The sequence below is a fragment of the Emydura macquarii genome, unplaced genomic scaffold (genome assembly GCF_026122565.2).
Source record: "Emydura macquarii macquarii isolate MOO-44397 ecotype Brisbane River unplaced genomic scaffold, CSIRO-AGI_Emac_v2 contig_2805, whole genome shotgun sequence".
Classification (NCBI taxonomy): domain Eukaryota; kingdom Metazoa; phylum Chordata; order Testudines; family Chelidae; genus Emydura; species Emydura macquarii.
Window position 1 is genome coordinate 1,572,912 of NW_027132942.1, and position 27,680 is coordinate 1,600,591.

Genomic DNA, 27,680 nt, shown 5'->3' on the forward strand with positions numbered 1-27,680 from the left:
AACCAATGTGTGGCTAGATCCTTTTCAAACATCTAAATCAACAAAATCCCTGCCTTAAAATCCTTATCTAAAATCAGGCAAGGGATAGGAGGAACGTGAAACAAGCTGTTTCAGAATGGCAGAGATCACGATGATTCCAAATTTTTTCTAAATATCTAATAATTTATAATTACAGTGTAGTGTAAACTAGGTTAGAGGATTATAAGCAGGGCTATAGGTTTGTCACAGTAATAAAAATGTCCTGGATACTGTGATTTTTAAGTTTATCTATGTGCGATTTCTGTGTCCAGAGCCCAGCTTGTGGCAGGCGATCTGGTGATGCCAGGGCAGGAAAGGGGCAGGCATTGCAGGGGAGGGCCCCATCTGAACACTCAGGCAAGAGCCAACAGGCTGGAGCAGGGAACCATGCCAGCACTGTGGGACAGGAGCCACTGCTGCGGGGTGAGTGCAGACCAGGCTTGCTCTGAATCATGCCTCCTGAGCCTCCCATGTCCCAGGGCAGGACCTGACATCCCACCCAGGACCTCCCACCTCCTGGGGACAGGACCGATCTCCTCTTGCATGACTTCCCCTCTTTAAATGGCATTCCTGTCACTTACACACCATTTCCTCCTAAACCTGTGACCTTTATTAAATTTACCATGACTGCACTGTGATTTTTTATTTTAAAAAATGCCCTGACAAATTTACAGCCTAATTATGGGGATCGGAGTAAGAGCAAGATTTGAATGGCTGGATGATGACGACTAGCCAAAAGTACTATGGTTTTAGGGGGTTCTTGACAGTGGAGAATCAGATGGCTTGGAGCACTAGAGTAAAACATTTTTTAGGACAAAGAGACAGCATGATCAAAAGGAATGGCGAGAAAGAGGATGAAGAAGATGAGATGGGTGGAGTTCACAGAAGGAAGTGCATGAATGGGTATATAATAGAAAGCAAGGGCAGAGACGTAGGCAGTATGACTGCACAGTTTTAAAAAATCTAGACAAGGGGTTGAACTTAGGAAATCAGCATGAGCCATTATGACTAGAGGCAGCTAAAAAGGGAAAATGTGCAGAGATCTTTGTTTAATAGCTGGTAAAAGCATTTGCAGGTGAAAAAGTAATCAACCACTTTGTAAAAGTTTTCAGTTTCATGCTCACTAGCTAAATTGCCTATAATATAGCTGTTATAGCTAGATCAGAGGTTGGAAATGACCATCAAACATATACATTTTTTGTCTGTTTTGTTTAACTCAAGAGCAGGAAGCTGGCACTTTGTACCTATTATGTTGGGACTTTGAGTTACCTTTGGTGTGGTGAGTATGCAGGCATGCTTGAAAACTCACAGATCTTCTGGGTAAAAACTAAAATGGGACCTGGCTATTCCACTCTGGTGGTTAAAATAGTCTTGAAGGCTTGTGAGCCTTTTAATTAAGACTTCAAGCATAATGTGTAAAAAATTCCCAGATTCTAGAAAAGGTATTTGTCTGCAGTTATTCCTTCATCTGGGTCTCCCAATGCATCTTGTCTTTCCATGTCTGCCTTTAAGATTATAAATTCTTTGGAGCATACAGTGTTTGAAGGAAGAATCTTGTGCATCATTAGTGCTTAAGGAAATCATTATTATTTAAGAGTAATAAAGAAAAAATGAGGAAAAACTCAGTATTTGTTATAATACCGTATGGACTTTCAATACAGTTTTCAGGAATACCCGTCACTATTTAATTATCTCGCTTATAGATCGTGGTTTCTCATTGGAAGCCACCATTTTACTAACACTTCCCAGTAGCAGTCTTAGACTGATGGTGTAGAGTAGGGCTGAATGAATGCAGCTCCTATTCCACTGCACAGGAAAGGCAGAGACTTTCAAAATAATTGTACAGTAACGTATAAACTTTTATCAAATGTCTTCATGTGAAAAACGACAAGGTCCAAGTCAGAGCAGGGTGATGATCCATGTCCCTCTGCAGGTTGTAAAGGAAGCCACCAAGCTGCATGCTGCCTGTTAGGTCCCCTGGAGCCAAAACTCAGAGTGGAAAAGGACAAATAATGACAGCTACTTTTTGGACCATGACAAAGAGTAGTCATGTTTCTTTGGAGTGGCCACATGCTGTGTCATGGGCCCTGCTGCAATAGGAGAGTGGGAGAAGTTATGTCTATATCTCTACTATACCCAGAGCACCCCAAGCAGTTCTCTTTGCTGTCCTGCTGTCTTGGAGAGCCTGGATAGAACAGAAACCTGTCAAAGAGCATGGAAGAGTGATGCCTTTCTTGGTGTGGGGAAGGCAACTATTCAGCATTCCTCGGGCAGAGAACACTACTTCCACCAGAGACTTCACTGGAATCCATTTGACACAAAAATCCTCTATTCAGTTTAGGAAGAAATACCCTGGTATACTGGGCTATACAGACAGGTCCATGCACTGCAGGCATCTCATACCATTGGAAACTACCTTAGGTTTCTCAGCCATCTGGTGGAGTCCTTGACAGCATGTTTTATGTGGGAGCAGGGCACTGGAGCTGCTCATATTGTAAGTGAACTTGTACAGAAGCTGCTCTCAGGAGCATGCTCCAAAGACTCCAAGGCTACAGGTTCTTCTACCCCTACCGGCTCACAAAGGAATTGGTCATCTTCCATCAGCTGGAGCCAGACAGCAGAAGTTTTTGGAGCTAGGAAACTCCTTATGTACAGGAGATATCACCTAAAAGTTTCATTATGCTGGCAGAGAAGAACTATTCCCAAGTATGGCAACTGGAATAATGGTAAAAGAACAAAGAGAAAAATCTCAAGAATCTTGATCTAAAAAAAAATTAACCAAAATGCGAACTCTAATTCTCCACAGTGAGATTTATGTAAGAATTTATAATGTAAAGCAAATTTTCATATTAAAATAAAAATCACCAAAATAATATCTACTCAAAATCCCAAGTTTTGTAGTAGTCACGTGATGTATTCAGAGCCTAAAGCTGCCCTATGACACAGTATGCCTGGATTGGTCAATCTACATTTGCAAAAATAGCATTAAGGCATCTGTGCAAACAAAACAATTATTCAGCACATTTTAAGAAAACAGAATCTGAAGTGCTGTTCAAATTGGAAGGTACCATTTGCTGCGACAGACAAAGCAATTTCCAAATGTTACTCAAGCTGAATGCAGAGCAATTCATTAATCCCCTGACATCTGTCAAATAGGAAATAGTAACTAAAATAAACTCTCAAATGCAATCTCAAGTAACTTTACACTAAGAGGGAATGTAAGCAGTGACAGATAAACATACTGTTAAAATTATTATACTATCACCATTTCTTAGCATACACCTTGAAATATTTAAAAGTAAAATCTTAAAGGACACTCCTCAAGGTTAACAAACCCAAATTTTAAAATAAATATAAAATATCTATTTCCCCCATAGTCAAGTGCTGCCCTGATCTTGTGCAGTCAATTTATTCCCCAAACCCAGGACTTCATCCCAAACAGGATACTGAGGTTCTTTAGGATTGTACAGGTGCACTTCATCACAAAACCTCCCTCCATTCATTTTTCAGACCATACCTAGCCTAGCAAAATAGTAGTCTTTGTGAACATATTAACACAGGTTTTGACAAACATGATTTTAAACAAGACTTTCCATCCAGTGTAGACAGGGCAAGTCATGTTTTAAAACATGTTAGCTGGTTGTGCTCAATTCTAGGGTACCCACTAGGGCTGATTAAAGTTGTGTTAGTTAAAATGTGTTTGCTAATACTTTTATAAATACTCATTTTCCTAGGCAAGACATGATCTTTATAAACTAAGGGTTGAATCCTACTCACTGTAGCATGAAATTTGCTCTGTTTCAGGCACCCAGTACAAAGTTCTGAACATCTCTAAGACCACAGACTACACAGGGAGCCATAGGCAGCAGAGCTGAATTTGGGGCAAAGGGGGGCTCCTCCACACATTCAGCACGTGGTGAAAGGGACTTTTGCAAATCTCTCCGTGTAGAGTAGCAGCAATGGGCATGGGCTGGAGCCACATCTTAACACACTGTACAAGTGACATGGAGAAGCTGCAGCCCCATACCATGGCCCCAGACTAGAGGCAGATTTCTCCTTCCCCAATTTCCCAGCCTTGCAGAATGCCCAGTTGATCAGGCTTCATGAGGATGAACTGAATTTCACCCTGTAGTGCTCGCAGAACAGGATATTTGTTCTTTTCCATCCCCTTGGTCAGAAGAACAGAGGAGGCGATAGTTCAATGTGCACTTAAATACATGCATGACCAAACAGCTGACAGGTCTAAATTTAGGTCTCTTAGCTCTGACAGCATCCATTTATATAAAAGATTTTTTTAAAGCAACCTTTCCACAGTTCAATGCAGATTTTAGAAAATACACGATTCCCAATTTCTACATTGTTATTGTGATTAAATGCATGCTTGTATCCATACAAATATGTTAAAATAAAACCTTTTATACTATATATAACACTCTTTAAAAGCAAAAACAGCCTTGTCAAATTCCAGTTTTATTTTCTCCAGGTTCTTACACAGTTTCTGGCCACCTGGGGCAACGTTGAGTTTGAAGTAACTTTTTTATTTTTATTTAAATGAGGAAGTAAAGTACTTGATCATCATCATATTAAGGAATGGTGAGTAGATTTTGTGCCTGGACTAATACATTTTCATGGCTATTTTGCAAACCTACATAATATTAATAAATATATTATCCCTAAATATTATTAAAAGCCAGAGCATTTCAGGGGGAAGAGAAGGGCGAAGAAGACATACATTCCTACAACAAAAAGTTGTAGAATACACAAATATAAATGCATGCAATTTAATAAGATCATAGATAACAGGGTCGAAAAAAACATCCATTGGGCTATTCAGTCTGATATTGCTTCCACCCATTCACTCCTCCCCTTCAGCTTACAGGAAGGATTTAACAAATACTACCTCATTTCCACTAACATTTCATTTTACCTACTTTTGGAACTATAGCCCCACACAGAGAGAGGCCTAAACTGAAACACCAAACTCTCCTATTTTACCACATGAATACCCAGGTGCATTTCAAAAGCTCTCTACACCCAAATGTGTCTTGCTGCAAGAAGCAGTTACAAACAACATGAAGGATGGTTTGTTTCTCTTTTAAGATTTTTTATAATCTCAAGATTCATCACATCTGATGAACAGGGATAAACTTGGCTTTATAATGAGCGGCCAACTCATACTGAGGTACAGTTGTGTCATCTGATTTGCCTTGTACCCAGAAAAGCATGTGCCAAACCCAAATAAAAATATACCCAACATGTCCATTTAGTATTTTTGAGGCCGTTCACTCTTCCTATAGATAAACTTGCATCTAAAAATGATCCCAAACCACGTATATAGCATCTATAATACTTACCTAATTTACCTATTGACAGTGTCTCGGTTATTACTGTGGGTATACCACCTCTAACTCCCTTTTAGTGATCATAAAGAAGCTCACATTTTTTATTTTCTGTTAAGCCAGATGTGTAAAATGTTTCTATTCCTAATTAGATTGCTTCTTTCCGAAGCCTACAGCCTCCACTATTAGCTGTAAAAGAACACTGATATCAGCTGTACCAACAGCTGCTCATCTGTCCTTGCAGAAAGACTAAAAACATCATGAAATAGTTGGAGGAAAAAAGAGGAGGAAGTGGATTAGTGATGGTCAGATGTGATCAACTTCTAACATTAGAACGTACACTCTTTTAGTTACTGGCAAATGCAATTCCCAATCCCACCTACACAGCTATGAGAATTCACTGCAACTTGACCGACCTTTGTGTGTTAAACTGATTAAATCAGTGACAGTAAAGAACTTGCCAGGATGAACCTTTGCTCTAACTCAGCAGTGAGAATGACCATAGTTGGTACGGTAACCAAGTAAACAAAACTACAACAAAGAAAGATGGGATAAAACAGGATCAAGAGCTGCACAGGTGAAAGCAAAAACTTACAAAGAAAAACAAATAAAAAGTTATGATGATAGAGCTGGGCTCTCTTAACACAGCCACGCCTCCCTGAATCATCAACTGTCTGGTATACAGGGAGCAGATGGCCGGAAGGTCTGCATATGTGAATATTATTATAATCATGAACAGCCCCTAGTAAAGCTGAAATAGAAGTAAACACAAACATTTATAGGGACTATTCCTATCGTGAAAATTATTCACTGACCCATTTAGGTCTAATGGCTGAGACCCTTGAAAATTTCTGACTCACAGGAAAAAGCACTGCACGTCTTGCAAAAACGTCTTCTGGTTTGATTTATTTAAATACCATTAATCCCCACACCAAAAAAATTCATTTCAATTAAATTTAACACTAGGCCTAATTTACATCACTCACTCCAACTGCTGCTTACCAGTCTAACTCTGGTGTTTAACAGCGTTAAACTGCACTTATTCCACTTGAATGGTACCCAGCATTTGCCCTGTAGTTCTGTACATTTTTTAAAATTGAAAACAACATTTACGTTTTATCACCATTTGGTTGGTTGCTTCTCAAACACGCCCTTTGCTCTAATTCTGTGTATTGCCAAAATGACTAGTGTGTGTCATTCTCTCCAGCTGCTGACTTCCCCAGAAACCAGAAGCTGACCAACAGCTGGGCTAGGCCAACGTCTCCATCCTTGTGCACATTAGGCCAATTACAGGCTCAGTCTAAACCCCATCACCTGGCAACGGCATGATTGCAATGCAACAGATTTCAGGTGCACTGTATTTCACTCCCATCTGCACAATAGCATGGTTCACTAGAAGAGAAGCTGCAAACTTCCACTGGGGATGATGGCTGTCTTCCCATGCATTCCGTAACATGGGTGCATGGTAGTTGGGGCTTGATCATGTGGCTACTTCAACTGCATACGGTCTTGCAACCTCATAAACCTGCAGTTGTAAAAGGGACTGCACGTCCTTAAAGACACATCAATGTCTCTTTTCCCCTCTTGTGTACACCTGGAGGATCATCTTATTTATTCCACAAAACATCCCTCTGTCTAAATTTTTATGGGGAGTCCACCACTGGTCATATTATCTCCTGGGAAGGTGCTCTGCATTCTCTCTCTCTCTCACATTGCTGCTTCGAAGGCTCATATGATTTTCTGACAGTAGGTCTGACCTGTAGGGGGTCTAGAAGGAAATTCTAACTTGGTGTTTTCTGCCCTAATTGGGGTCTCAGCGAATTTCTGTCATCATCTTTCTTGCCACCCCAGAGACACCATACACATCTGTTCATGCACAGTGTGTGTTTCGGTGTTTAATTATTATATGTATATTGATTATTTGTATTACAATAGTACCTAGAGGCCCTATTTTATACCAATCAATCAGTCCTTGCTAACAAAGCATGATACAGGAAAGCAGATGAAAAGAGTAAGCCACTCCTCTATGTATGTGTGTTTGGGAACTTAAAACTATGTAGAGATTATAGGGAAAGTTGTTATAGTTTACAACAAATAGGGTGAAGTGGGATAGCGCCTTTGCATTAACCCATCATACACAAGGCAGGATCCCTTCAGGGGCAGGGGTAGCGTCAGCCACTATCTGGGTGGTCTCTACTCTAGAAGAGAAGGGCAGGTGATTTCCTTAACAATACAGGTTTCCAACATGCAGTCAGTGAGGTCCCAATTGCTTTCTCCTAGGGAACCTTGGTTTCTTCCTCTGCAGCTCATAAGCTCTTTTGATGAGTACTGAGATGTGTACTGTGATGACCAGGGCATAAACAGTGACTGAGGGCTGTATTTTCACTTGTAGGCTGGCGTGTATATCTCTAGGGATCAAAGAGTCACCCACAAATCCTTCAACGTGTGAAGAGATGCATCAGTTTCTCAGCGAATAACTTCATTCCTTCAAAAGGAAGGTCCTTCCCAGTGGTTTAAACCTCTTTAGGGAAGCTAGATAAAAGCAGCCACGAAGCCTGTTTCATAACAATGGCCATGTAAATCGAACATGCCACCATGTTCAATGTGGACTGAAGAGACATTTTAGCCTCCAGCTGGCCCTCATTGATTATGCCCTTGAACTGGTCTTTATGGGAGTCCAGGAGCTCTTCAGTAAAGGGACCGAGTTTCATATAATTCTGGTAGTCGTATTTTGCCAGCAATGCCTGGTAATTTGCTATGTGGAACTGGAGGGTGGCTGATGAATATGCCTTCCTGACAAACAGATCCAGACATTTCCTGTCTTAGACATATGGGATGGATTTAGATTAGTGTTCACGGCCCCTAGAATTAACTACATCCACCATGATGGAATTGGGAGACAGGTGGGAAAATAAAAATTACATGTCCTTTACCAGCTCATAATACTTTTTGTCCGCCCGCTTGTGTATTGACGGGACAGATGCAGGAGTCTGCCACATAACTTTGGCACGGTCCAGGAGTGCCTCATGAACCAGGAGGGCCACTCTGGCAGAGATGGAAAAGTGTAAAATGTCTACCATTTTGTAGTGAGGCTCAGTCGCTGCCTGCAACTGTATTTTCAGGGCTTCTGCCACCCTCTCAGCCAATAATTTAAAATCATCAGCCATGAATAGCAGATGGGTTATCATTGCCTCGTCTGAAGACAGTGAAAAATGAGCTTGAAAAGTAGAGCTTCCTCCTATGCCTCTGCCCCAACTTCCTCCCCCAGCTGCCAGGGGGTTCCGAAGCCTTCAAAACCAGAGCTGAAGGAGGGTGCCTCCTTGCCTGGTTGGTATGCCATGCTAGGGGCCTGGGAGGCTTGCTGCCTGTGAGGCTGCCACGGTCCCAGTACAGCAATTGATAGTAGGGCACTGGTACCATGGTTGGCCAAAACCATGGAAGCTGAGGGTCAGGGGGATGATATGCCTGGTGCCCATAGTAAGATTGGGGTCTCATATGGCTGGTCAGAAGATCGGTGGGAACCCAAGCCCTCTCGCTCATTTTCCGACTCCAATGATGAAAAAGGCGGTGCATGGCAGGAACAGGTCAGTGAATCCAATGCTACGGGAGAACTTGGTGCCAGCTGGAGACCCGGTACTGAGTAGGGATGAGTCCGGTGTGTCGTACACCGAGAGATCCGTCGCACACCAGAAATCTGGCAATGCGGATAGTGTCAGCACCAGTGATGAATGTCGGTACCAAGAGGCTTGGACCGACGGAGTTGGAGATGCAGATCTGGCCATACAGTCCATCGATGGCACACGCACCAAGGTTGGTGCTGATGTCCATGCTGACGTTGTCTTCCCTGGGCAGATCTTCTATACCTTCCACACCCACCCCCCAGTCCCAGTACTTCTTTGTCCATGCCCATTGGGTTTTAGGGCAGACCGATTTGCTCTGTTGGCTGGTACCGTGCGTGCTCTGGGTACCAGCATTAGATGGCTTTGGTGCCGAAAATCATTTCTGGCTTGATCAGGCTCACTGCAGGGATACACAGATCCTTTCTTAGTGGCCTCTCATCTCTTTGGGATCACCTGCCTTCGAAGTAGAAGTTTGCAGTAAGAGTTCTCGCCGGGACTCTGGGGGTTGAAGAGCTGACGCCATGAGCAGGAGTTTGAGCTTTAAGTCTCTGTCTTTCATGGACCAGGGTTTTAGTTTCTGGCACCAACCACTCCTTTGTGGATTATGCTTTTCTTCCAGGCAGCAAATGCACTGTGAGTGCCAGTCATTCACTGGGATAGATTCCTTGCAACAAAGGCACTTTCTGAAGCCTGGAGAGCCAGGCATACCCTTGTTCAGGGTGGTCTCCCCAGTTTGTTTGTTTTTTTTGTTGCTGTTGTTTTGGAGGAAGGCAAACCCTTTCTTCTTTCTTTTTCTTGGCACAGCCAACAAAAAACAAACAAGGTAACAGAGGAAAAAAGCTTCAAGGGAAGCCAAAATTAACAAAACTAAAGGAGTTAATCTGTGAACTGACAGCTCTGAGTTCCTTCTCTATCCAGGGGTGGTTGAGAAGGAACTGAGGAAGGAATGCCTGCATATGCTGGCTGGCCTTGTGGAAGATGGGGAGTAGCACATGTGCAGGAGGGACAGACTGCTACAAAAGTTCTCTGAACAACAGCACAGGGGAGCACCCAGAGAGACACTATTTGAAAAAGAATTTTTAGCTCGCCAAAGTGATCGTCTTTCTTCTGAAGAGGTCTAAATGTTTGGCCTCCTTATCAGAGGATGTAAATCTGGGGTGGTATTGCTTGTTCTTTTTGGTGACAGCTTGCACCACTTCAGAGTTCAGAGCAGGATGTGAAAATAAGTAGTCTGTTTTCTTAAATAGCACAAAATATTTCCTCTCTATTCTCTTTGGAGTGGAAGAACAAGTGGTTGGAGCATACCAAACCATCTTGGCCAGTTCTAAAGATGACCTCCTGAAGTGGCAGTGCCACCTTACTGGGACCAGCAATCTGGAGGATGTCTAGTAGCTTATGAAAGGTGTCCTGTGTTTTCTCCATGGGGATTTGGAGAGTGCCTATAACCCTCCTTAGGAGGTGCTGGCATGGGCTGTAGTTGTCAGGTGGTGTCAGTGAAGCCAGTGTGATCACCTCATTTCGGGGTGAAGACGATAACATTGCCAAAGAGAACGGTTCTGCCTGGCCTGGCAGGTTGCTCCTCTTCCTCAGATCATTCCTGAGGGTTTGATGTTTTTCCCTGAATGAGGAAAAACTCGACTCCTGGTGTGACCTTATAGATTCAGGATGTCACATATACAGATCCCAGGAACCCCCCAGTAAGGCCAGAGTGAGGTGTTATAGGGGAAAAGGGGCAGTCCCCATGGAGGAGTGTACCATTGGTCCCAAAGTGTACACAGTCCCTCCTTTGTAAGAGAGAAGATCTTGGACCCTCTGTTAGGACTGTACCCCCATCTTGATAGGGGTGGTAAAGCTCTCCCAATGATACAGGACTTACTGGAGAAGAAGGATGCTTTTATACTGATGCACATGCCACTGGCACTGGAGATCTTATTATGCCTTAGCTGGTTGATGGCATTAGAGAGTAGTGAACGGATGGTGTGGGGGCATCACTGGTTAGGGCCTGGTCCAAGAGTACTGGTGATTCCAGATCCATGAAGATAGCAGTGTTCTCTGAGGTAGTGTATCTAGCCCCCGATACAGGACAGTGGAGCAGGATTATTTCCCTTACTGGCACCAGTGGTACTGACTTTGCCCAGTCTTGAGTACTGACAACTCCTTCTCATTCCATAGTACTGACCATAATAGGAGGCATCCGCTGCCTTCTTTTTTTCACTGGTACCAATCATGGTCCCAACTCCCTGAGGTAGGGCCAGTTTCAGGGCACTCTTGCCTTTCAGTGACAAGAAACTGGAACTGTCCTTCTTGTGAGCTCCTGACACTCCCGTGCCAGGGTGCAAACTTTAACCTAACTTAGACTGCTTCAGAGAGGAGGTCCTCTTTTGGTTGATGACTTGGAGAGAGATTTCTCGTGTTTCTTGTGAGCATGTTCACTCTTACCCTCCTCATGCCTTTGTTTGGAAGAGGTATCTTGTTTGCTGAGATTCCCCCTAAGCTGGAGACCACTGTCCTTGCATAGGTGCTTCTCGGTGCCTCTGTCCAATGTAAAAGGAGGCTGGGATTGAACCGGGAGCTTACAGAGCAGTTCATCAGGAACCTTTTACACTTGCGCTCATGGGCTTCATGGCTTCCGGTAGGAAAGAACTGGCAGATGCTGCATTTAGAAGGGATAGGAGCATCCCCAAGGCAACAGAGGCATGTATCATGGTCATCGCTGACTGGAAAAGCCCAAGGACAGGCCACATAGTCTTTGAACATCAGCATCCTGGGCATATTGGGCACCCCATACAGGATACGGGAGGGACATCCAAGACCTCAGGACTACTAAACTGTCTAAAACAGATTTTAAAAATTATTTACAACAAAATAAAAAGTTTTGAATTTGACTGCTAGAGGTTCAGTCTCAGACCATGGGCATTAGAAAGAAACTGGAGAGGCAGTCAGCCCATGCTGCCACTTATGAGCTCAATTTGAAGCACAAGGGTCAGAAGGGTGCAAGTGTGGACCAACAGAGACACTGCTAGCAAAAAACTTCCAGTCTCCGGCGCATAGAGCACATGCAGCTCTCAAGTGGAACATACATGGGATGATTATTCAAAGAACTAAGAGAATTCATACATATCATTTGTTCAGCAATAGCACAAGAAGATTTAAGGAACTGAAAAACATTTGAATCAATAACAATGAAGAATTAGTTTCTAAACTCACATAGATTTTATACTTATGCTTCCTGCTAGTTAATATGTATATATTCATGCATACATATGTATGTACGTATATTGCCTTCTTCCTTATTCTAGACCTTTAGCTGTAGGTAAGCTAGAACAGTTTGGACAAACATGCAAAATAGACCTGAACACCACACATGTTAAATATAAAACACACAAAGTCTGTTTATCTTTTTTAGATGTTATTCTCTTGAATTATTAAATAATGAGAGGTTAATAAGTTGTTATATTGGAACCAAATTGTTAGCTGTTCCTACTTTATATTTTTCCTTACCTCCACTGTAGTGGATTGCTGTAGCAGGGACTAGCAGGGTTGCTCTGGGGTTGTGGGTTCAGGTAAAAGACTAAAGGAGAAGTAGCGAGAGTACTGTCTGCGCTAAATGGGATTTTAAGGTGTTGTAGACCTGGAGCGGATGTAGGAGAGAACATGTGCTGATGAACATCACTTCCTCGGCAGTGGGAATACAAAGGAGAGGAGATTCTGACAAGGCATCAGAGTAGAAACAATCAGTGTCAATATCAAATGTTATTGCTTTAATTTTTAAAACAATAAAAATTATTTTAAAAAGTTATTTCCGTGAAAGTAATTTAATAAACTAAGTGGTCAAAAGTCATCCTTTTAATCAAGACCTGAACTTGTTCAACTGTTATGATAAAATAACCAAAATGTTACTGGTAGCCAATGCAACTCTAAGTCAGCATTATTTTCGCACTCTGGAATTACTTGAACCTGAACTGACCAAATCCTCCAGGCCATACCTAAGAGAACATGCAGTATGGTTGTAGCCATGTTGGTCCCAGAACATTAGACAGACAAGGTGGGTGGAGTAATACCTTTAATTGGATCAATTTATGCTAACAATCTATTCCACCTTGCATTTTGCTGTGACGCTGGGAGTACCTTTCCCAGACCTGGAGAAGAGTTCAGTGTGGCTTGAAAGCTCATCTCTCTCACCATCAGAAGTTGGCCCAATATAAAAGATATTACCTCACCCACTTTGTTTCTCATATGTAAGATAGCGTTAGAAATACTGTGAAAAGAACAAACTACACAGATTATTACATAGAAAACATTTAGCACCTATAGTGTTTTACATCTTCAAAGTGCTTTATAAACATTAACTAATTTAGCCTGACAACAGCACTGTGAAGTAGATAGTCTCATTTCAGTGATGGGAAAATTGAGGCACAGAGGAGTTACGTGACCAAGCACAGCAGATCAGTTGCAGAACCAAGATTAGAACTGAAAAGACTCCCAACTCTGTGCTCATTTCTCTACACTGTATTGCTTCTTCATGGCTAGCAACCTACACATATACATATACAAAGAGTGTGTGTCTGTATATAAATCAAAAAGTTGCAAGTTTAGCATTCTGCCTAAATATAATAAAGATTTAACACCTACTTAATTGAACTATACAGCAACAGTCATCCTTGGCTGGAAAAAATTAAAAATTCGCTTATAAATAGTGCTACATAAAGAAAAAAGTTCACGTGCTACTAAAGTAATTTAAATGTATTAATTTTTAATATGATATGAAAGTCTTTTTTACCCCAGATTTTTAGCACACTGGGGGAAAAAAGCTGTTTATATATACAAGAGAATATAACTACAGCAACAATGAATTTTCTCTCAGTTACTATACTTCGAACAGCTGAATGTATTTTAAGATCCAGTGCTGCACTCCCTACTGTGACAAAACTCTGACCAAATTCTAGTACAACTGCTGGCTGGCTGGAGGGACCCTTCAAAAAGTAGTACCAAAAACATTCTTTGAAGAAAAAATATTGCATTTGCTACCAACACCACAGTTCTGCTAGGCCCGCTCACATAAATCTGTAATGAATTTACCTTAACAGCTACACATTAGTACCTAGAACTGTTGTTTTGACCACTTAAGTTTCTTGAAAACTAATTTGGATAGAATTTTCATCATGACCAACAAATAAATCATCTTCATTTGAAGGTACAGTTGGAATACTTTGTGTTTCACATAAGGTAGTATAATAATTTTAACCCATCATCCAAATGATGCATAGGCTGTTATACTAGAATTGAAAGACAATACATTTTAAATAATTAAATTTAAATCATAAAAGCCACCCTTAAATTAAAACTATGATCCTCAATCGAGACTTTACAAATAACAAAATGAAAATTTTTTGTACCAATCCCCAAAATGTAATCCTTACATGTATAATGAAGGCTCAATTATTAATTATTTTAGCTTGGGACACACGGTATGAATTGTGCTATAGACAGGAGTGATATGTATTATACCAGTTGGTAAGATTGTAAATTCTTTGCACAGGGACTATGTCTTTGTTCTGCATTTGTACAGAGACTTGCACAATGGGGCCCTGGTCCATGGCCAGGACCTTCCAGGCGCTATAGTAAAACAAATAATACATACCACATGTTTTATAAACTAGGCATAGATATGAACCGACTTTGCTTTTGGTAAAAATAAATAAATAAAAATAATAAAAGTTCCATCTATCCTGTTCAAAACATTCGATACAATAGTATGAAAATTTAGGATTGGCTTTGGTTATTGTTCTGGGCCCAAATGTTGTGCGTTAAAATTTTGAAATTATCCATGGCTGCTAATGTTCCCTGCTTTAAAATTCCTTAATGAAACCAAATGCATCTTATCAGTAAGCAACCCTTAGTTTCTGGAAATCCCCACTAGTAATTTGCACTAAAACAGCTGATGAGGCTTACAATCTGCTGACAGAGAGGTTAAGCCTTCCTCTTCTCCTCCTCCTTCATAATTGACTATGTAACACAGATTCACTTAGCCTCTATGCTTACATCCATAGTCTTTATATACAATTTCTTTAATTTTTAAGATCAAAACAACATTAACAATAACTTGCTCTTACATAGTGCTTTACATCAGAAGATGTCAAAGCACTTTACAAAGGAGGTAAATATAAAAATAAAATAGGCTCGATAAATCTGTATGCTTAAATTGCCTAGCGTTGTATATTAAGATGAAAATTTCAGGTAATGCAGCAAAAAGATTCTTATCTGAGACACCTAAAATATTTGGAATTTATTATTTTAAAAGAAAAGTTGGAGGGAGGAGATCCAGCTACTCTGAATACTCGCCGCTCTTTTAATCGGTTTAAATAACCCTGTTTTTTTAAATAAAAGAATACAAAAAGCACAGAGTACGAAGAATGTTCAGTTTGACCATAGCAGTTAATGCCATGTATGACACTTAACATATATTAGGTGCCTATTTAAACAAATATTTTTAAAACTATAAAGGATAGTATTTATCTGGCAACACTTTTACTTCTTACTTCAAAACACCAAAGAGTTTTGGAAAATAATATTTCCTATGTACAGCCAAATATAAAGTTTGACACTGATAAAATACTCCTTCAATAATAAATCCTCCTCTAACTCAAATTAAGATGACATTTGTTGGCCATGAAAAATTCTGGGTGTTTTTCCTGATGGTTTTCATCTGCAATGTTAAACTGTAATTTTTTTTTTCACAACAGTCCTTACTGGATCCGCAGAGATGGGGCTCCAAGTCTCTGTTGCCTCCGTTTCATCATTGTACTTTCTGACACACTGTTTCTTCTCAGAATAAGAGGTTTAAAGCCAGAAAGGAGAACCCGCTGTTATCACTCCAGTGCAGAGTACAAAACAATCAATGCAATACAGAGCTCTTCTTATATCCCCAGTGTCACTACAGACTTTATGAATTCAGTAACAGTCCAGATTAATCAGACAGCTCATGTCAAAACCTAATTATTTTTAAAGAAGTCTTCCACAAGTCTATTTATAACATCCATAAACAGGAAATGAAGACCACCAGTATGCAGCACTAGTACTGAGAAGCCAAAGATACAAACAAAACAATCTGATCAGTCATACAGACAGCACTGAACTACTGACATCACTCACACTTAGAGCACAGCAAATCAGTGGCAAACTTTTTTAGGGCTTCAGATAGCAGTGACACGTTCACTCTATGAATCACAAGGAAAACGCAGAGCCAGAGAAAGAGATGGCATACTAGAAAAAACTCTGGCAGAAATCTCACATACCAACTTGAAAATTCATACTGTGATAGGAGTACAGTCCTTGCTCCCACCCACAGCCCCTACGAAAGTCATGAGCAGTGCAAAGAGCAGCTGTTCTTTACTGGGGAGGAAACATGCTAACTATCCCATTTTTGGAAATCAAACCATGTAAAAATCCGCAGGACTTCCATCTTAAAGCATTCTTAATGTGTTAATTTGTTAAACTGTGAATTTTAACACAAAAGTTAAACATACCAGGAACAAATACATAATCCGGTTCTAGTTATTTCTTCTTTATGACATTAAAAACTACAAGGACAAATAGGCAATAGAACAAGCTGTCAATGGCAATTGAGGATACTAGAATAACCCAAGACTATGCTTGATAATAATCTTTTATAGGACTCAAGAGGCTCCCTTGCATCCCTCAAATCTTTGAGTCTTGCATTTTAATTTTCAAATCGTAATTTCTACCATTGACTCAAATTAAACTCATGCTATTTGCATGACTGTCACAGACTTTTGTCCATCTCTCCCGAAAGCCATTATCTGCAAAAAATTAGCTTTCCAAACTAACATTCCAAATGAACATCTTGGCCAGATTTTAATTAAAACACTGTGTCTAAGAGATTGTGGTGTATTTTTAAAGGAGTATTTAACATTTTCAAATATTTATAAAGAACACCATTTTTGGTTCCTCATTGGATAGCAGGTCAAATTCAAGGTTATGATCCTCATCTTTAAAGCCCTTCACAGGCTTGATCCAAGTTACCAGAGAAATACCTCTCTCTGTAGGATCACAACCTCCCGTGACATCTATGTTCCACAAGAACAATCATAGAATCATAGAAATGTAGGACTGAAAGGGACCTTGTGAGGTCATCTACTCCAGTCCCCTGCACTTATGGCAGGACCAAGCATTATCTAGAAGACCACCCCTGACAGGTGTTTTTCTAACCTGCTCTTAAAAGTCTCCAATGAGGCAGATTTCATAACCTCCCTAGTCAATTTATTCCACTACTTAACTACCCTGACACTTAGGAAGTTTTTCTTAATGTCCAACCTAAACCTCCCTTGCTGCAGTTTAAGTCCATTGCTTCTTGTCCTATCCTCAGAGGTTAAGGAGAACAATTTTTCTCCCTCCTCCTTGTAACAACCTTTAATGTACTTGAAAACAGTTATGTCCCCTCTCAGTTCTCTCTTCTCCAGACTAAACAAACCCAGTTTTTTCAATCTTCCCTCATAGGTCATGTTTTCTAGACCTTTAAACATTTTTGTTGCTTTTCTCTGGACTTTCTCCAGTTCGTCCACATCTTTCCTGAAATGTGGTGCCCAGAACTGGACACAATACTCCAGTTGAGGCCTAATCAGTGCAGAGTAGAGCAGAAGAATTACGTCTCTTATATTGCTTACACCACTCCTGCTAATACATCCCAGAATGGTGTTTGGTTTTTTGTTTTTTTTTTTTGCAATAGTGTTATTGGAATTGTCAACCTAAAAAGTGAGACTCGTCCACCCAGGAGATGGCGTTTTCGTGACTACCAGTCCTCAAATGTGGAATATGTCAGGACTTCCACATACCTCAGCACTGTCAGAGCAAAATGAAAAATCCGGTCACCTTTCCACAATTAGCACCACCAGCAGCAAAAACAAAACAAAAAACCATAAACAACCCAGAATCCAGTTCTCTGGTGGAGAGTGAAGGAGAGATCTCTTCATGCACACTATATAATCATAATTTTATGATGATCATGGTATGAGAATTAGGTAGATAAATAGTGGCAAATTTTAATCCAAAAAACTGCATACAACATTTTCCCCATTTTAAAAGTATTGCTAAAAACCTCCTCAAACACACAGATTAATCCTAAAATCCTTCTCATGCACCAATTTCCCCTTCATAAACTATACTTCTAATAATTTCAACAAGCCCCATATACCACTGGCAATGTTGCTATGGAGCCTCTGTAGGAGGAACTCCACACATTCCAGCTCCTGACTCAGCACCTCATATCAGTGTAAGAGCACTAAGCTATTTTTAATCTGTTCCTGAGTGTTTCTCGTCTGAGTTAAAGGAGGAGTATAGTTAGAATGTAAAGTCTCTCATCCATTTATACAAAATACAACAAACTGAAAAGGCATTATAATTCTTTATTTCCAGACCAAAGATAATACAGGATGGGAACATAATGTCCCGTTTCAGGGTGCCATGGGACATTCTTTACCCGTTTTCTTCATTTTATATTCCCCACACTTGAGGCAATGTACTGTCATGGCTGCCTTTCTCCTGAGTCAGGAAAAAGTGAACATGACTCATCGAGAGAACTGCCTTATTGCCAACAGAGACTGAAGCTGAGTGACACAGTGCATTTCTCCCCAGTGATAACTGTACTGTCTCCGTAACTTCCATGCCCTCTGAGTCTGAAAGGGGAGAGAGACAGACCAGGATTCAAATCAAGGACTCCTGTACAGCAATGCACACCCTTCTCACTAGGATACCAGACTCTCCTATTTTGAGCTAGAGTGATGTCATGCCTTATGTATTTGCACTTTGAATATTTCCCCCCACTTAGTTTTGACACTATATTTTCACAAAATTAATGAGTGTGATAACATTAGCAAGGCTTCCCCTAATTGCTTATAACCATAAGCATATTAGACTCAACCTTCACCTCCATATATTGACCAAAAGGTTCTGTTTTCCAATCCACGTGATATCCATGCAACCCTGGATGGATCAGTGGCAACAGAGATTGAACCCTCAGCCTTTGGATTTAAAAGCAAGAGACTCTAATGCCTGAGTCAAAGGATGAGGTTCCATACCTCAAAGATTTTAGAAAACTCGTACATGTCCATATAGCAACTATCCACTAGAAGGGGACAGAGATCCAACCATCCTGTGTGCGTGTGGGTTACACATTTACTTTTGTCAAACAACATCATGCTGCACAATGCATTTATTAAAGACCCAAATAAAAGTTTGGGTAAGGGAAAAAGAGCTACATAAAAAAAGTGTCTGAGCACCAAAACACTGGTTCTGTAATATTAAAATACTAATAATTTTAATGTATTTGCCACCTTTCGCCTCAAAGGATCCCAAGAATCGTTATAATTTATCCACAATACATGCATAAAGGTCTCATAAATAAAAATGAATCTTCTCCAGGAGAGAGGGTGACAACTGCTTTAAGTGATGTACAGCACCTTAGACAGACAAGATGGCTTAGGTAATATCTTTTATTGGACCAACTTCTGTTAGTGAGAGAGACAAGCTTTCAAGCTTATACAGAACTCTTCTTCAATTCTGAGATGAGTTTGTAGAGTTTCTCTTGGTTCTAGGATTCTACGATTGCCTTAAATTCACTACAATTTACTCCGGAATTTAAGGATATCATCAAATACTTCCCAAAATAACTCCAAGAGAAACTCTATAAACTCATGCCCCACAAACCCACCCCAGGGACCTTCTACATGCTTCCCAAGATACCTAAACAAGGGGACCCAAGGAGACCCATCCTATCTGGCTATGACACTCTTACTGAAGGAATATCAGGACTCAGACACCATCCACAAACTATCACCAAACCATGGGCCAGCTTCCTCCAGGACACAACCAACTTCCTCCACAAACTCCACAACATTAATAACCTCCCTCAGAATATCATGGATGTCACTTCCCCATTCACCAACATCCTCACAATGACAGCATCGCTGCCTGCCTCAAATATTTACAAGATAATGGACAACGCTCACTTCTACCACAAACACATCACCAAATTCATCCATTTCATCCTCACCCATAACAATTTTACATTCAACAACACACACTTTGTCCAAACCATGAAAACAGCCGGGGGTACTAGGAGGGCTCCCCAATATGTCAGTCTCTTCATGGGCCACCCTTGAAGAAGACTTTCTGGACAAATGCAGCACAAAACTAACGATATACGTGAGATAAATCGATGATATTTTCATCCTCTGGACAGATGACAAACTTCCTCAGATTTCCACAACTTCCACAACCACCACCCATTCTTTAAACTTTCTCTGGTACACTCCCCCACCCACATAAACTCCCTGGACATCATGATCAGCTTCAATAATTGAACCCTTGAGACAACTATATATGAGAAACCCATGGGTCACCACACCTACCTTCATAGATCCAGTAACCACCCTAAATACACCAAGAAATCTGTTATCTACATCCAGGTACTAAGAAACCACAGAATATGCTCCAAGGAAAAAGTCCAAGTTATAGATCTTAACACACTCAAAGCCACCTTCACCAAACAAGAAGACTCCACCAGAGAAATAGATCACATCATGTAATAGGACACCCAAATACCCCAAACCTGCTTCAATACAGAAATAAAACCCCCTCCAACCACAAACCCCTAGTTATCACCTAGCACCCCACTCTGGAAGCCACATGGGGTATCATCAAACTACAACCCATAATTGATGGGGACTCCAACCTGAAAGAAATCTTTTCTGTATCCCCTTTTCTGGCCTTCAAACAATGTCCCATCCTCTCCAAGTACATCATCAGAAGCACACTAACTCACCACAATACACTAACTCAAAGCCGCATAAGATGCTGCAGAACAACAGATGAATATCTACAGACGTATTTCCACTGCTGCAATGATCAACACTCTGACAATGTAACCTTTCAAGATCCATGGATCCTACGCATGCATATCACAGCATCTGATGTACCTCATCCAGTGCACTAAATGCCCCAGCAACAACTATGTGGGTGAAACCAGACAATCACAACGCTCTCAAATGAACTCACACAGGAAAATGATAAAAGACAAAAACACCCTATCACCTCTGGGTGAACACTTTTCACAAAGCGATCACTCTATATCTGACCTCTCAGTCCTCATCCTCAGAGGAAATCCGAACAACACTTTCAAAAGACGAGCCTGGGAGCTTAAATTCATAACTTTGCCAGACTCTAAAAATCATGGCCTTAATAAAGACATTGGATTTATGGCTTATTGCAACAACCTGTAACTCACTAGCCCTCCTTTTTGTCCTATGACTACAGGGGTTTTAAAGGACCACTTCACCTTGAACTGTCCCTTAAAATGCACTAACTACTTATGCTAAACTATCTGTTCAATCTTGTAGCTAGCTGTGACACTGAGTACCTTTCCCAGACCTGAAAACGAGCTCTGCGTAGGTCAAAAGCTTGTCTCTCCATCAGAAGTTGGTCCAATAAAAGATAATACCTCACCCACCTTATCACACTTAGGTTTTGTGATTTTCACTAGTTACCAATTATAGTTTACAGGTGGCAATTGAAGTTGGTTTTAACACTTTGACATTTACATTTCAAACCATTCATGAATGTATATATATTTCAGTAAGCAATATAAACACACAAGACAGACAAACAGTATATTCTGTACATTCACTAACAAATGGAAATCTCTGAACCCAGACGACTGACCACTGTAAACTGGACACCAATGGGGCAGAGCACTGAGATAGCCCCAAGAGCACTAAATGATGACCTCCTCAAAGCGAGGAAGGGCTCATCTTAATGCTCATATGATTCAATCTCTCTGCAGCCTTTCCAATACCCCCAAAAGATTACAGATATCTCTATTTTTTTAACTTTACGTGTGTGCACAGCTAGATGGTTTTGAGTCATTTAATCTATGTAAAAACGTGTTCCTATCACTATTACCCTCATCTTCACTCCCCTATCTTCTCTAATTGCTAATTACTCTAATTACTCACCCTTTTCTTGTTTTAAATCAGACTAAGAACTTCAAGGCTGAGACTCTCTTACTATCTGCTAATACACTAGCTAGTACAATAGTGTGATGATCCCTATTGAGACCTCCACTGTTATACAAATAATAAACAAAACAGAGCACAAGGCACTAGTGAATCACCTACATAACCAGGGCTGGGCATTTAATCAGTCAATTGATCAGTCATACATTAGTCAAATATTGTCAAATAATATAAAAAAGGGTCCAATATTTTAAAGCACTAATTTATTAGAAGAGTAACAAGAGTAAAAAAAAAGATTAAGGCTTTATGGTCTCCAGTAGGCTTGGCCTTGGATAGACACTTATGCCTAATTACAAAAAACAAGTTACTTAACTGAACTGTTTTATGTCAGAAAAATGTGAAACTCATCCAAATGAAGTTCTAAAAAATGAAAGAACTGCCACCACCCTTTTTTTTTTAAGCAATGTTAGACTAGCATTTAAATGTGAATGTTATTCAAAACTAAACGGTTACAAAAGAAAAATTAAACTAAACAAAACAAACACATAGCAACTATAAAGAAAAAACGTCTTTTAAGTGCATGTGTGGTAGGAAGGCAACAGGCCAACTCTTTTAAGCATCTGGCTTTCATCATCATCATTGTCTATATCAGCTTCAACTGCTTTATCTATATCTTTGCCAGCATCATCACGAGAATCTCCTTCCTCTTCATATGATGAATACTGAGTAAACTCTTTGTTTGCCATTTTCCTCTCTAATCTTAAATTGTGATACATGGTCACTGGTTTCCCAGCAGTGCAGGTCTTCAGTCTATTTCTGGTTTTTTAATGGATGATTCCCCAAACCAACCAATTTTGTTCTGCACATGCATTAGTACTCTGAATCCTCCTCCCTCGTCTCCCTTCCCCACTCCCTTATGAATTAGTTTCTATATGTTTGTCTAGTCAGTTTGATTATAAGATGCTCAGAGCAGGGACTGCATCTTTTAACTAGTTTAGTGTGCTTTGTTAGCTACCATGTACACTGATGGCCTGTTATACAAATGAAGATATACTTACATACAATGTTTGTTCTAGAAGATTCCAGCCAGTCAAGATCTCCAACTTTCCATTAGCTCACCTCTTTTCCAATAAGTGGCATTAACTTGTGGTAAAGTCAGTGATCAAGAGGACATTTAAGTAGGCTTGTGAACAGATGGTAACATGATGCGATCAAAAAGGTAAGCCACTGCCCATATCAGAGCATTCTTGATGAAATACTCAACAAAATTTGACCATCATCAAATAACAGGCAAGTCAACTGACTGGCTTGCCAAGCCTATATAACTGAATTCAACTAAAGTAGATGGTGCAGCACTAAAATGGCTTCAATTATTCCTCTCAAATAGGATCCAAAGAATGGTCATGGGAAAGCAGAGTAGTCATCCAACAATCCTCATCTTTGGGATCTAACATGGATCCATCCATCTCCTCACTGCTTCAGCTTCAACACAAGTCCATTTACAAAGATGGTGAGACACCCCAAGCTCCACTGCCAAAAATGCATACTGAAGACATCCCACTCTGTCATGTTCCATAAATGCAACCAATGCCAATACAAAGATGTCATAATGCCTAACAAGAGATGAGCTTCTTGGTGAAGAACAGCTAGCTAAAACGAAACTAGACAAGAATGAGGTGATGTGAGTCAGAAGAAGAAATGTTTAGAAGAACTAGAAGGAAGAACACTCCTCTCCTTTTAACAAAAGCATTCATTCGTCTGAAGCCTCAAGTTCCTGTTCAATTCATCACTGAGCCAAATCAATCAGGTAATTGCAATGGCAAAAAAACTAAACAACAACAAAAGACAACTTTCCCCCACTTCCAGCTTATTAGGAAATGTATTCCATTCATCCCTGAGAAAGATTCTTCTATAGCAATCCATGCATTCCTCATAGATTACTGAAATATATTGTAGATTACTGTATATTTCTATATAGTAGGGCTGATGTCAGATGCAATGAAAAGGCTCTAGCTTGCACAGAAGATGTGAAAGAGCCATCTTAATGGGAAGGACCATCATGAGGTTTTTTTTTGCCTCTGTCTCCACAGACAAGGTCAGCTCCCAGACTACTGCACTGGGCAGCACAGAATGAGGAGGCAGTGAGCAGCCCTCAGTGCTGAAAGAACAGGTTCAGGACTATTTAGGACTATTTAAAAAGACTCATAGACTCTAAGGTCAGAAGGAACCAATATGATCATCTAGTCTGACCTCCTCCAAAATGCAGGCCACAGAACCTCACCCACCCACTCCTGTAATAAACCTTTAACCTATGACTGAGTTATTAAAGTCCTCAAATCATGGTTTAAAGACTTTAAGGTAGAGAAAATCCACCAACAAATGAGCCATGCCTATGCTACAGAGGAAGGCGAAAAAACCCCAGAGCCTTTGCCAATCTGTCCTGGGGGGAAATTCAACAGCTCGATGTCTAGTTTGCAGCCAGTAACAAGCAGAGTGCCCCAGCGGCTGGTGCTGGGGTCAGTTTTGTTCAACATCTTCATTAATGATCTGGAGGATGGGGTGGATTGCACCCTCAGCAAATTTGCAGATGACACTAAGCTGGGGGAGTGGTAGATACCCTGGAGGGTAGGGATAGGATACAGAGTGACCTAAACAAATTGGAGAATTGGGCCAAAAGAAATCTGATGAAGTTCAACAAGGACAAATGCAGAGTCCTGCACTTAGGATGGAAGCACTGCTATAGACTGGGGACAAACTGGCTAGGCAGCAGTTCTGCTAAAAAGGACCTGGGGGTTACAGTGGACAAGAAGCTGGATATGAGTCAACAGTGTGCCCTTATTACCAAGAAGACTAACGGCATATTGGGCTGCATTAGTAGGAGCATTGCCAGCAGATCAAGGGAAGTGATTATTCCCCTCTATTCAGCACTGGTGAGGCCTCATATGGAGTAACTGTATCCAGTTTTGGGCCCCCCATTACAGAAAGGATGTGGACATATTGGAAAGAGTCCAGCAGAGGGCAATGTAAATGATTAGGGAGTTGTAGCACATGACTTATGAGGAGAGGCTGAGGGAACTAAGCTTGTTTAGTCTGCAGAAGACAAGAATATGAGGCGGGATTTTATAGCAGCCTTTAACTACCTGAAAAAGGGTTCCAGGTATGGAGCTAGGCTGTTCTCAGTGGTGGCAGATGAAAGAACAAGAAGCAATGGCCTCAAGTTGCAGTGGAGGAGATCTAGCTTGGATATTAGGAAAAGCTTTTTCACTAGGAGGGTGGTGAAGCACTGGAATGGGTTACCTAGAGAGATGGGGGAATCTCCATCCTTATAGGTTTTTAAGGCCTGGCTTGACAAAGCCTGGCTGGGATGGTTTAGTTGGGGTTGGTCCTGCTTTGAGCAGGGGGTTGGACTAGATGACCTCCTGAGGTCCTGTCCAATCCTCATCTTCTATGATTCTAAGATTACAGGAATCATAATTATTTTAAAATTATTTTCTGAGCAGAGACTCTTTGAATCAGGGATGGCAGAACAACAGTAGACTCCATAGATCTCACTATGCAGATTTAATTTATACGGGGAGCACTTTGATACCATAGTACCAACAACTATTGACAATTCTGAGATAAACAGAAATAGTTTTTCAATATCTGCAGAGCCACAAGAATCTTTCCACTGATCCATACAATTCTAATTGGTTTAATAAGGGCATTTGGATATCAAAAAGAAATAAATGAAAGTCACAACATAGTATTAACATGCTAAACTAAATAAAAGTAAACCAATTCAAAATAACTAGGTCTGACTGACTGCACTTCCTATAGTTCCAGGAAACACAGTATAATAATTAAGGCAGAGCATCTTTATAAGAAACATATTGAACACTTTGGAAATCATGTTAGTAGCACTATTCCTGCCCTTTGCAGTTTGTAGTTTTGGCCTTCCTGATACATAGGCTACTAAAGTTCTCTTCACAGAGGTGACTTAGCAGGAAAACTAACTTGAAAAAACAAAGGATAATCAAAAAGAAAGGATTGAAATAACTGAAGAAAGGCACTTTACAAACAATTCAGCAATATTTAGTTACTAAATAAACAATCATAAACTGTCAGTGCCTGAACACAGTTCCATGTCTCTTTTGTTGATCCTTATAATAGTTTTATATTGTACCCCTCTCCATACTTGACCAAGAAAAGGGGAAAGAATTTGGCATTCTCAAATCCAGATCCAAAATGCTTTGTGCAAAAAATCTGAATTGTTGCATTATGGTAAAGACTACGGATGACTTACTCATCAAGTATTTGTTTAACTGGATTGTCTCCAAATATTTATCTTAGTGCTCTTATTCTATCACTGTCTAACTGTTCTCAAATCATAAGCAATAATGTTCCTAAAACCTAATACAAATCTAGGTAAGCTGTCTTTAAAAAGTATATTGATATAGAGTTCTGTGTTCTGTTTTGCTTTAAATAACTGAGTGAGTGGCTTGACATTATATAACTTCAACAAAACGGTTCAGATATGCATCATTTAAAAATAAAATAAAAAAGCCTTCTGACCTAGTCATATTGTTCAGCACTGAATCATAGGCATCACACAACACTTTCCAAACTCTGCTCCTTCTACAAAGAAGAGACGTTAAAGAATAAAAATTCAAACCCATTCATTACTAAAACCTGAAATCAAAGACAACTTACAAAAGGTAACCTAAGGAACTGACTTTGCTTCTGTGATGCACAAGGTTCAGGGCATGGTTACCAGTTAGAATGCTATGATTTTAAGCTTATTGTAGGTTTAACTGGCACATTCACTTGTTCTTTATGTAATCCAGCCACTATACAGTTTTATTCTACCACATACCAGACCACAGAAAACTAAACCTAGCAACAGTTAAATTCTCTCAGAGATTAGCACTAAAACACAGTCTGTTAAAACTCTGCAAACCTAGCAAAAGATGTTAAAATTAATAACTGGCTTGATTTTTAAAAGTGCTATACTTTAAGAAGTCTGCTTTTTCCAGTTTGCTATTTTATGTTTTGTGGCAATACTTCTATGGTCTTGATTTCATAACAACATAAAAACCTGCAGGATTGACAATGAGAACCCAGAGTTTTTCTACATTTCCCACATAGCAGTGACCAAATGTTGTTCCCATAGGTGACTTAAGTGGAATTAGTTTGTTGATCTCAGTACAAGTCCATTAAACGTTTTATCCAGCGCACAAACATTGGGATTGAAAGCAATGGGGCTGATTGTTGGCAGTCTCAACAAAAAAGACAAGCACTGTCTGCCTCACTCTTGTAAGTTTCCTTGATGTCAAGGATGAGCATGCTGGCTAAGCAATATGAGTAGGCTTGCACTACCACTGACTGTCCTCCACTTCTTAAAGAGATGAACAGAGGCTTTTAGTCTCTGTGGCCAACATGGCACCTTTCAAAAACACTTTAACACACACGAAAAATATGAATGGAAAAAATAAAAAAAATATTTATCGGCTAGCTCTGTATGGATTCAACAGTTGAGAAACTGCATGTATTTCTGTTGAATCGAGCCTTATGATAGTGAAGTATGAGAAGTAATTATACTTACAAGCTTCCTCTTCTTGGGAGACTGAGTTCCTTCTGGAAAAAAATATAAACAAAAAAATTAGAAAATTATTGAAGAAAGATTTTGCTGTTCG

The 27,680-nt window shown here is 40.2% G+C and overlaps 1 protein-coding gene across 1 annotated transcript in view; it reads right to left on the minus strand.

The window, feature by feature from the left end:
- The window catches only part of MAST2 (microtubule associated serine/threonine kinase 2), a 314,717-nt gene that overhangs the window by 138,772 nt on the left and 148,265 nt on the right, over positions 1–27,680 (minus strand). The window contains 1 exon segment of the mRNA XM_067567856.1: positions 27,590–27,621. Coding sequence (XP_067423957.1) covers positions 27,590–27,621 — 32 coding nt within the window.